The 12,572-nt window shown below is 39.2% G+C and overlaps 1 protein-coding gene across 1 annotated transcript in view; it reads right to left on the bottom strand.

The window, feature by feature from the left end:
* Positions 1–12,572, bottom strand: part of LOC145979595 (adenylate cyclase type 10-like) — a 55,377-nt gene that overhangs the window by 14,773 nt on the left and 28,032 nt on the right. The window contains exons 5-7 of the mRNA XM_083112561.1: positions 5,531–6,747; positions 3,427–3,565; positions 2,066–2,196 (exon numbers count right to left, since the gene is read on the bottom strand). Coding sequence (XP_082968687.1) covers positions 2,066–2,196; positions 3,427–3,565; positions 5,531–6,747 — 1,487 coding nt within the window. The remainder of the gene's footprint in view (positions 1–2,065; positions 2,197–3,426; positions 3,566–5,530; positions 6,748–12,572) is intronic.

Here is a 12,572-nt window from a genome sequence, read left to right as displayed (position 1 = left end):
TGTGTTAAATTTTATAAAACTGTTTCATATGAACTGCTTTTTATTTTTTGTCTTTGTGAAGCTTCAATTATTAAATCAGTGATAATGTTTATTGTTTCATAATTTATTAACATTCTTCACGATGGTATTAACAGAATGTAAAAACATTGTAAGGAAATATTCCAAATGTTTATATCCCACGTAAACGCTAAGATCGAAATATTTGTCTGCTTTTTTTCAATGAAACTCTTAAGTTATTGTCACAGATCTTACTAACGACAATGAAAAGATTCAATTTGTTTATTATTTTTCGTTCAATAAAGTCAATAGGATCGAAATTACAATATGACAAATGATTTAGGTTTAATCTTTATTCACAGAAATGTAACATTGCCCTTCTACCAATTTGTTTTGCTTTTGCTGCAAGGATACAGAAATTAAGCTTTTGTATTGAGATTGTATAGCTAAGCAGAATATCTGCATTATCTGGTTGATTAATTTTGGGTAAAGTTAAAGACAATTTAATTGATTAGGCAACTTGGAAAGTTTACGGTCAACCTAACATGTTTTTTATTTTTATTTAATCAATTGATTTTTACATACAAAAGTTCATACAAAAGCGGTTACGAGTTTTACTATAGCTGACAAATATTCCCGATAATATTTTTCAAAGATATACAATGTTTAAATTTTTCCGCCAGGAAGTTTCTAACGGTTTTTAACTCTTTCTTTGTGCTATGGTAGGAATTTTTGTGGTGGCCTGAATGAAAATTTTGGTGTAAATATTCAATATTATACATTTTTCTTCTATATTCGTCGGGAGGGTAAATGTCAAAATTTAACTTCATAAAAGAAATAAATATACCTTAATTATCTACGGTAAAAAAGGGGTTTACAGCATTAAGACGATCGCCTCCAGATGATGACGTCTTGACTGAGCGCTGTGGCCTGAACCTCAAGATGGTCTTGATTGAACACTGTCTGTCTACACTTCTAATGTTACGATAACTAAAAGCAGGTTTTACACAAGAGGATTTTTCCTTGTATACTTTGAAGGGTGCAAAATGGTCATGTGCCGACCATTAAACTGTATACTGAAAGCAGGAACGTATCTAGAATTATATTTCGGGTAGGAAGGGGGGTCCGATCTAAGTGTCACATAAATAATAATAATGTTTAAATTAAAATAATTAGGTTATAATTATATTCAATATTAATTAAAATATGTGAATTTTTTAATACTGCATTTTTATTATTACATGATAATGTAAAAGATGCTATAAGAATATCATTTATTTATTATCTATCTTGCGTGTAATTAAGATTGCCAAATTTTGTATAGAAACAAGGTAAATTAATGTCAAATAGATAAAAAATTTAATATTTCTCGAATAATAATAATAAAAAGTATAACATTAGATCCAGTTAACGAAAAGTAAAGTTCCTCATTATTATTTTATGCATATTATCATAAGTAGTAGTGTGCTAATATTTTTTTTGGTACTGTCTTTCAAAGCAGTGTGATCCAAATAATAATAATAAATAAATAAATATAATAATAACCCATAGTACAATCGAGTACAGTATTAAGCTGAAAAGTAAATTTTCATTATTTTATTTGAGTACTTGGTAACTCTTGGTCCTTGACTGCAAGGACTGATTTACGGCACAAAAGTGAAGCCATTCTTTCGCTTAGTTAGTCCAGGTAAAAGAGAAAGAAAAGATGAGGCAGACGAATTTCTCTATGACGTCAAGCGTATTCTTGCCACTTATTATTTAATGAAACAAAAAGGTAAAGTTCCTCGTGCATATAGCACCGTTCCATGAAGGCACATTTAGGGGGTGTTGGAGTAGGGCCCCACACATTCTCGGCCATTTAGGAGGTGGTGTGATCAGCACCACATTCCGACCGCCTTTACCCTCCAGGGTTGCCCCCAGGTACCCATTGATTTTTGGCTGGGTAAGCCCCAGAGCCGCTTTATGCGGGGATAAGGCCGGAAAAATGTAGACCTTAGAGCGCTAACGGCAAACTAGATAATAATGGCAAAGATATATCTTGCACTTAGAAGGAAATACTTGCCCGTACAGAGGTAAGGGTAGAGAGTACATGGTGTAGACCCAATCCATGGTGTCAGCTTCGTGCCAGTCGATGGGATCTTTGCTGCAACGTTCCTTCCAGTAGTCCCTTACTAACACAGACATGCGTCCGTTCCACGCCTGGAATAAAAGTCAAATAGTGGTCAGTCCTGCAGTATTTACGGTTCTAAAAACTAGGCAGGCATGTGCAAAATCGAATCGAGATCATACCTAATATCCGAACTTCTCGTCTCCTTAGAGACTCAGTCAACTATACCGCGTTTGTTAGAACCTGTCCCGTTTCCCACGCTAGCGATCGCTCGACAGTTTCGGTGCCAATGAGAAACGAGGAAAAAGTCGTCTGCTGGGCAGCGAGGAGCGAATGGAAGCCAGAAGAGAGGAGCTTACGTAGACGCTGTTGCCACGTTGCGTATTTTAATTTGCTGCCTGGCTTTGGCTTTCCCCAGCACGGAGTTCACCCGGTCTGCAGCAGCAACGCCGGGTGGTTCATGCTAGAAAAGCCAGCGATCAGCTAGCGTGGGAAGCAGGACAGGTTGTAGCAAACGCGGTATAGTACTTGACAACTTCGCCAATATCGAAATTGCTCTGTTACGCGCAAGTGGGTGAACGCCTGACAGTAGTTGGCAATTTACTTTTTAAAATTAACTTATACTTCGCTTAAAGCGTAAAGAGTGGGGCTGACCAGGCAATGTTAATTGTAGATGGCAGCACGATAGTTATGTCCATGCGCTTCAGATGGAAGTAGAAACTTTTCAGACACCCAGTACCGAAGCTACAGGACGAGGCAAAATTAACGGACGAGTTTGGAAACTACATAATTTTTTTTCATATATACGTTTCTTCTTTTCAGCTTAATAAATTTGGGTACTTTTACAACATTTCAGTTTTTGCAATTAATACTCGAATTTCGGAACGAATAATTTCTTTTAGATTCATATAAATGCAGAACTTGACATAAAATTGCTACTATTTATAACCACAAAGGAGAATTTTCTGTGGCTGTGGAATGAGGAATATTCAAGATATTCGATATATAGGGGGATTAATTGCTAAAAAATACATATTTTTTATTTTACTTATTACTTGAAGGATCATTAGTTCCTACTTTATTTTTTATTAATCTTCCAAGTCATGAGAGAGCTGAATTTTTTCTATCATTAAACAATTTTAGAACTGGAACTTAATGATATTTCATAATCGGTCATATTCTCCCATACGTTATTTATTAACCTGTAAAGAAAATAACAAAAACTATTTATGAATTTATGAATTGAAAAATATCACAATAATGTATTTCACTGTAATGAAGAGGTTCATTACGGTACTTTTAAATTTCGAAATGATACGCACCTTCCTATTGTGGGATATCCAAGTATACTCCAAAGCATTTTCTTGGAGTAAACTTAACTTCTCTGCTTTCTTGAGGTATTTTTCTGACTCTGACGACCTGTGCCTTATTCGACAGTAGTATCCAGTCAAGTGCCAGAGCCTAGACGAATAAAAAATTCTGTCATTGCGAAATCTAATTCATTTGCAAAGTGTTCGGAAAATCCTCAGATTAACACGAACACAGATCATAGACGCAAGGTCTGAAAATCGCAGAGCCTGCACAAAACTTTTAAAGCGTGCGTGTCACTGCTCGCATAGCTAACACCACCTAGCGTTGAGATTGAAAGTGTTGGCCGTGAGCGTAAGCAAGAAGACAGTTCGAGCGTTAACCAGGTATGGCAGAGAGGGTGACGCCCTCCCATATCCCAGATACATCTTAGTTTCTTTCTTGTTACACGTGTCGATTAAGCATGTTTGATTAAACTTATTTTTTAGTTGGGTCTTTATAAGGTTTTCATTATTGCATTTTAATGATTTTTCCAAACTTGGTAGAAGATAATACCTAAGAACCTTATTCTGCGAACTCTCTAGGTCTGCGCAAAGATATAACAACAATAATAATAAGTCGTAATTCGTAATGCTACCTGTTATTATTGATCATATTATTGTTACTAATTTTAATCTTTTATCAACCTGGTCCTCTAAACAATTCCTGGCTAAGTCCAAGTAATTTTGTAGGCTAAAGGGTGGACGAAATGGTTGACTGAGTGAACTGGTTTATTGTATTTCGGTTCTCTGCCTTTTTGGCTAACCGCGAAGATGAGGATGGGTGATGATATGATGAAATTGATGAAGGGACATTCACAAAGAAGATACATGCCCAGGCCGGGATTTGAACCTGTAACCCTGACGTCGTAGCACCCTGTGCTAACCACTCAGCTTCTTTGGGATGGGCTCTGTTAAGATTATGTCTTTCTATCCCTTTGCTCATTTTATTTCCTTGATTTTCCTTTCTAATTTTCTATTTTTCGTTCACTCTATGTTCCTCTGTTTTTCATTTCACTATTTCTTTCTCCCTTTGTTCCTGTATTTTCCATTTTACTATTTCTATCTTTTCCATTCGCCCTTTGTTCCTGTATTTTCCATTTTACTATTTCTATCTTTCCCATTCACCCTTTGTTCCAGTATTTTCCATTTTACTATTTCTATCTTTCCCATTCACCCTTTGTTCCAGTATTTTCCATTTTACTATTTCTATCTTTCCCATTCACCCTTTGTTCCAGTATTTTCCATGTTACTATTTCTTTGTTCATGTATTCTCAATTTTTCTATTTATTTCTCACTTTCTCTCTCTTTATATATTTTCTCTCTTAGTTTTCCTCTTTTCCCATTTCTTATGTTTTCTATCCAATTTTTTTCAATTATAAGTAATTTGTTTTCTTCTTCCTTACACACTCTCTCATTGTTTCTAAATAATTTTATATGTAGGATATTTCTAGATTATATTATGGGGGAGATAAAACCGTCCTTACCCATCTGATTGCCCAGGTTGAATGGTTGCTGGGAGTGGTAATCCTTTTTCTCCCTTACCGACTCTTGATGGCCGAAGGGGAGTTTGTGCTGATCATAGCCTTCCTTTGTTCTATACTTATCGCAGGCTCAACTGGAGGTTGACCTGCATAGCTATGGCTGTCCACCAGTCGTCTTCGGGGATGTGTGCCGCTATGGGTGTCAAGAACCTCATTTGTAGGGGTAACATCGTTCTCTGGGAGCAGCGTTGCCAAGCGTACGTCTGTTTTGGTCAGTTGGTTTGTATTTGCGCTTTTTGTGTACTATTTTTCCGTTCTCATTCTCTACTTGCTAGCTTTATAGTACGTTTGGCAACATGCAGTGTATCCGATGTTCATTTGTCTTGTCCCGCTAGCAACGTTCGGTGCCATGTGACACGAAAATGCCCGATGTCAATCGAAGAGAATTCACTTCATTGCTGATGCGCTGTTTTCCAGCCGCCAGCTGGAATTGCGACCAATACAGCATTCTTGAAATCCTTCCTCCCCCTACTAAGATACTGGACAAGCCACTGCCGCTGCTGACAATTTACTTAACTATTTTTGAAGTGACTTACCTCGGTTTCCCAAAATTAGCTGATTTACTGCACGGTTTGATCTCTTGGATGAGCTTCTTCGCCTTCGCTAGGCTTAAAATGTACTCCTCGTAGTCCCCAGCGTCCAGGAGGAAGACAGCGTTCAAGAGGTGGCATTCAAGAACTTTCAACGCGAGCGTAACGCTGTTGAAAGTGCTCTCAACCTTCACCTCGTGTTTCCTGGCGTGGTTCTCCCAGACCGCGGCCTCGTTCCTATTGTCGTTTCTGGTGCACCAGAGCCACATGGCCGTCACCAGACGCTGCGTGGCGTCGGCGTCCATGTAGAACGCCCAAGAGCTCTTGAGATCTTCGCAGTACTTCTTGCAGATGTGGTAGTTCTCTAGAGCGAATCCCGTTTCGAGCAGCATCTCCAGGCAGAGCACATGGTACCAGACGGAGGCCGAGATATTGATCTCCTCCTCGGAGTACGACCGGAGTTCCACCAGCAGGTCGACAGCCTCGGACATCTTCTTCCTGAGTATCTGGTTCTGGATCAACCGCGGCGCGATGCACGTTCCTCTCTTCCTCGAGCTCAACCGTTGACTGAGCCGCAGTGCCGAGAACCCGACGATCATCGATGACGTCAGCTCTCCGCTCCTCAGCTTGATGTTGAACACCAAGTCGAAGATATCGATGACGGCCTGCAGGATCTCTTCCGTAACGTCGCAGATCGGGAGGTTGTGGCACAGACTCAGCGCCTCTTTCTCCATCCGCTTGAACTTCTCGACCTGCCCAAAGTGCTGGCAGATTTCCAGCACGTTTCGGTAGCAAGCGGACAACAGAACGACGTCGTCGTGGCTCCTCTTGGCCATCTCGAGACTCCTGGTGGCTGCCAGGTTGGCGAGCATCCACATACCCAACTGCTTGTACAGATCGCACAGCTTGCAGCAGCAGTACGCGGCTTCATCGTAAAACCTGATCTTATCCTCGTCCAGAGTCGACTTGCGGAATATGGCCGTAACGCTACTAACGGTGCTTCTCATCAAGAGACGTAATCCTGCCGAGAGCTCAGATTTTGGAAAATCCATACCAAATTCTTCAGCGGCTTCCCTGATGTTTTGAAGTGCTTCCTCGAAGTGGCCCAAGTTACCGAGTGCTTCGCCAATCATGCACTGGACCTTCGCCTGGGCATAACCTGGAATGCCTGTGGTGTCATCAATGCTAATATCTGAGTCGATGCTATGTCGTTTATTTGGGGCCTGCAATATGAAGCAAAAGTACAGTTTGTAACGTGTGAGCAATGTCCACACACCCGAACTTACGGGAGGCGGTTTCATGAAAATACTTCTGTTCTGTAAATACAAGTGTAAGTCAGTAAGTAGATCACAAACGTTTATTTAAAAAATAGTAAGTGAGATACTGACTTGATAACCGTTTTCCTTTTTCAACATAATCACCACCACCATCGCTTTATCAGTCCACAAAACCTGCTGCATAAACGTCTTTGGGCTTCTGTCCCAGCCACAGTCACACCTCACGTTCAACATCTTCATCATGAAAAACTAAATATGCTGACCAAGGCAGTAATTTATTTTATTAAAAAACATAAACTAAACGTAACGTTTCAACCTTCTAGCAAGGTCTTCTTCAGACTCTGTATCAAGTGCAAGTACTGGTACAAGTACAAGTACTGGTACAAGTACTTGATACAGAGTCTGAAGAAGACCTTGCTAGAAGGTTGAAACGTTACGTTTAGTTTATGTTTTTTAATAAAATAAATTACTGCCTTGGTCAGCATATTTAGTTTTTCATAATCATGGAAACAAGGCTTAATGGTGTTATAATCTTCATCATCTGTGAAATGCTTGCCGCAACAGTGCACACACTTTTCGGAAATTCAATGATCATGCATTCTGCTGCAGGCTTAACCATGAGAACACACTATTGCAGTTGCTATACTGTCAGCTCGAATAATCTCCTCCACCCGTACCATCTCCACGTACTGTCATCGAGCACGGTCGCTATTTTTGAAATGAGTTACCCATGCGTGTGTTTTCTACCTAGCGACTGCTAACTGAATATGATCAAGCTGGGTTGTGCTGCCACCTAATGAGACCTTAAGAAACTATTCACTACTAATTTCAGCTAACCCACATCAATTTGTGACCTATTTACTGACTTCCCCTCGTATAATCCTGCGACACACTAGCGTTGGGTGTTCTAACATCGGTAGACAGGAATTTTTGCGTACCTAAATTAGTTTATTCAGATAACACTTTAGACTTAGGAAATTATGTGGGCAATGTGTTCGCACGGTGAAAGAAGATCAGATTTTTTGGTTCCAAATAAGTGAGGATCTTATAGGACAGGTTTAACATGGTACAGCTCTCGCCAACACTCAGAGAACTAAATGCATCATATCGATTGATGCACTAAAGTGTGTCTTATGGCTTCTTCAAAGAATCAGATTCACATTTGATGCAGTGGGTGCATTTTTGTATGTCGTGAAAGAAACACCAAAGTGCATCATTTGGTTCAAGTGAGGATTTATTTAAGTCGAGACGCACTTCAATGCATCAGTTGATGCGTTTTGATACACCTTTATGCGTTTTGATGCAGCAGAATGCATCTTCTTTGATGATGCACTTAAACGTTTCGTCTGAGCTACATAAACTCTGTAGCTCAGGCCAAACGTTTGAGTGCATCATCCAAAAAGATGCAGGAAGGTGCATCAAGGAACATCAACCGATACATTGAAGTGCATTTCAGGTCACGGAAACACCCTGTATGTAATCCGTTGCTTTACTTGCACTCATATACCAGGAAGGTCGGGAAGAGCAGAGACATTTCATAAATATCCCACACCCTATCGTTAATCTTGCGGTTGGCAGAACAGAACAAAACAAAAAAAAAATGCCTTAATGGTAATGAGTAGGGCTCGGATAATTATGCATTTTTCATATTGTAACTAACACCGAGCATATACTGTATTTATTTTTCTTCTCCTCGCTTCTCTTCTCTTTTCTTTATATTTTCTCTGTCTTTCTTCTTTCAACAACTTCAAATAAGTTACAACTTCAAACAAGTTACAACTTCAAACAAGTTACAACTTCAAACAAGCATCAACATTATAGAAGACGTTAAAGAGACCCTCGCCCAGGTTGAGATCCTCTGTATGTACAGAAATTGGATGCAGTATTGAAAAAGAACAGTGTGTATGCAACAATAGTGAAAATTTGCAAAATTCTGCATTCAAATGGATAACGTGTGGATGATCTGGAACTTGATGTGTCTGACTTTGTTGCCTAAAATACAATCCACTTGTATCTTGCGAAGTGGAACGTGTGTTTTCTGAATATAAGACTATTCTAGCTGAAAACAGAAGGAATTTCAAGTTGGAAAATTTGAGACATCATGTTGTTATCAAATGCAATCATGATCTTGATCTGTAATGTATTGTGCTTCATTTAACGAAGAACCATATTAATTTTAAAAAATCTGTGTAGCAAACGAGCATTCAGAATAATGCATATTCATTGCCTGACATGCAATCTTTCATAGTTTGTAATATTCAACATTTATAAATTAAGCTGGTTTTTAAAGTGAATATTTAAGTGCATATTTTACACTTTTTAGTGCATATTTTGGGTTTTTTAGTGCATAAATATCCGAGCACTAGTAATGAGCCTTCCTTGATTGGTTCAAGGGTAAACACACCCTCTTTCTCCCCGCCTTGCCTCGAGGAGTGAACCATTGATCGAACGATGCAACTCTGATCAGGGTGCGATATATTCTTAAACGTGTGGCAAGATCTATAGTCAAGGGCTGAAGACCAGAGTTTTCACCTTCCGGAGGGCAGACCTCACCCTCACCATCCGGAAAACTTGTGAGGGTGAAGGTGAGAGAAGGCGAGGGCGTGTGAGGGCGAGGACACGTGAGGGTGAGGATGAGGGATGTTGATTTGAAATGAACACCTCTGAAGAAGACTGGAAGCCATTCCGGTACAGATTCTTGGACAGGTGTGAGGTGTGTCAAGGAAGGCAGTGAGGTGTGTTAGTAGTGGGATTGGTGGTATTATAAACCCGAGAAAGGAAGAGCTCCCCCCAAGCAGATTTGTTTACACTTAAAACAAGCTCAACATGTCCATATGAGCTTTTTTGCTCAAGTGTAGAACCCCCTCTAATCCAAGATTTTTGTAAAAAAACCCTCATGGATTCCATGAGAAAGGAAGAGCCCTCTTAGATTGATGAGGCCATACTCACAAAAGTGCCTTTTGTGAGATTGTTGTCCATAATTCTGTCAAAAATTGATATTTTTTTGGCCACACTTAAAACTAGGCCAGGACACATACACACCCACACCCACCTACACCCACCCACACACACACATTGACCTTGATCTTGACCTTGACCTTGACCTTGACCTTGACCTTGACCCCGACCTTGACCTTGACCCCGACCTTGACCTTGACCTTGACCTTGACCTTGACCTTGATCTTGACCTTGACCTTGACCTTGACCTTGACCTTGATCTTGACCTTGACCACACCCACCCACATACACACCCACCCACATACACACCCATACCCACCCTCATACACACCCACACCCACCCTCATATACACCCACACCCACATACATACACACCCACACACACCCACACCCACCCACACATATTTACTTCCGGTCTACTTGTGGCCTATTTCTGTATTGCATTATGCTGTGCAACATCCAATAAATTATTAGATACGTGTTGTTTTCTGATTGGTTGCTTATGATGTAATGTGATTATGTGTTATATTCTGATTGGCCTATTGTTTCAGATGTGTTGTTTTCTGATTGGTTGCTTATGACGTAATTTGATGATGTGTTATATTCTGATTGGCTTATTGTTTCAATGCGGTCCGTGCTTAGGGTATATAAAGAGATTTTGCATTGCATATCAGCCAGTATTGTAAGAGCTGTTGAAGAGTAAGGTTGTATTGTTCTAGTGCTGCTTATATTTTTTAATTGCAGATTTGTATAAATTGAATTACAAATTACACTGCTGAACCCAACTGATCCAGCATAGAGATTTGATTTGAACCCCAAGAAATTTTATATAAATACTAAAACTAAAAATATTAACACACACACACACACACACACACACACACACACACACACACACACACACACACACATACACACACACACACACACACACACACACACACACACACACGCACACACACACACACACACACACACATACACACAGTACAGTGCTGAACCCAACTGATCCAGTATAGAATTTTGAATTGAATCCCAGGAAATTGTATATAATAAACAACAACAAAAATTCCATAGCCATACACACACACATGCACTAGGTATACACACTAGGTATACAAAACACAGTGCTGAACCCAACTGATCCAGTATAGAATTTTGAATTGAAACCCAGGAAATTGTATATAATAAACAACAACAAAAATGCCGAATCAAAAATATTGTGACCAATGCAATAAGAATATATTTAGCTCTAATTGGGCCAGACACCGAAAGATTTGTAACCCAGGCAAATACAGAACTCCCACAAAAATATGCCCCAAATGCAATAGAAAATATAGCATGGAATATTTCACATATAAACATAAAAATACTTGCTCTGCACAGTCATCAACATTGCCCCCACAACCATCTGCATCTGGTCTGAAAAGGAAGCATGAAACACCTGTTAATGCTAGAGCAGCAAAACAGCCACGCTATGAACCCATCCATAGCAGTTTTAATGCCCAACTTAGGGATTATCGGTTTGTATCAGAGCCAAGATGTGGTATTGAGAATTTCTTGAACAGTATAAATCCTGATCTGCAGGCAATTCTAAATGCACAAAATGGCTCTTATAAGCTGTCCCTCAAATTGTTTACACAATATAAGAAACCAAATGGCACAAAATTTACACAGCCCCACATAACAGAAACTGTACCGGTATATTCAAATGCAAATTCAGACACAATAATAAGCAGGTTGATAGATCAATTGAACATTAAACACTCTGAATTTGCTGCAAAAGAGTCTGGATGGAGCCTATGTGGCTCTCCACACAGGCTCTATGTTAATATTTCTGAATTCAGCCCATTACAAGGATCTACATATCTGCCATTACCTGCAAATATTAAAAACAGAAGAGCCGTGGTTAATATTGAAAATACCGACCAGAAATGCTTTTTGTGGTGTATATTAGCTGCTTTGTATCCAGTTTCAAGGCATCCTGAGCGAATAAGTTATTATAAACAACATGAGCACGATTTTGATGAAGCAATGGAGGGTTTAGAATATCCAATGTCTGTACAGAATATTGATAAATTTGAGAAAAAGGCCCGGGATATCAATGGCAAACAATTATCTATTAATGTATATATTTGTTCCACTGGTCGTGATAATTGCTTGATAGATCCTCTCAGAATCAATGATGATAATTCTGCTGTTCCGATTAAACTGCTCTTAATTGAAGGGGATGACACACACCATTACACTCTGATACATAATCTTGAAGCTTTAGTCAGAACACAACTAGACAAATCTAATAGAATATTTAAGTTGTGCGGAAGATGTTTAAGTGAATTTGATGGCAGGAAAATGGTGAATGGGGTTCGTAAAGAGAGTGCAGAAATTGCTAAGAACAAATTAATTGAGCATCTCAAATACTGTGGGAACCATAAACCTGTTCATATGGTGATGCCCAATCCAAGTGAAAATTGCAAATTCAAAAAGTTTGAAGCCTTGTTGGAACACCCAGCATATATTGTCTGTGATTTTGAATCAAATCTCAAATCTCTTGCATTTTGTAGCCCAGATCCTGAAGAATCATCTATTACACCATACCAGCTACATGAACCTTCCAGCTTTTGTTATGTGATTGTACAGGATGGTGTTGTTACCAAAATAGATTCATACATGGGACCAGATGCCATCAAAATATTTGCACATAAAATAGAAAATGAGTGCCGTGACATAGCATCTAACATCTTATTAAAATCAAAACCCATGTTGCCTTTAACAGAGAAACAGATTGAAGATTTCAACAATGCAGAAAAATG

This window comes from Lepisma saccharinum, chromosome 26 (assembly GCF_977018435.1).
Source record: "Lepisma saccharinum chromosome 26, izLepSacc3.1, whole genome shotgun sequence".
NCBI classification, from domain to species: domain Eukaryota; kingdom Metazoa; phylum Arthropoda; class Insecta; order Zygentoma; family Lepismatidae; genus Lepisma; species Lepisma saccharinum.
Note: the sequence above shows the minus strand (reverse complement) of the source record. Positions and strands in the feature narration are given on the sequence as shown.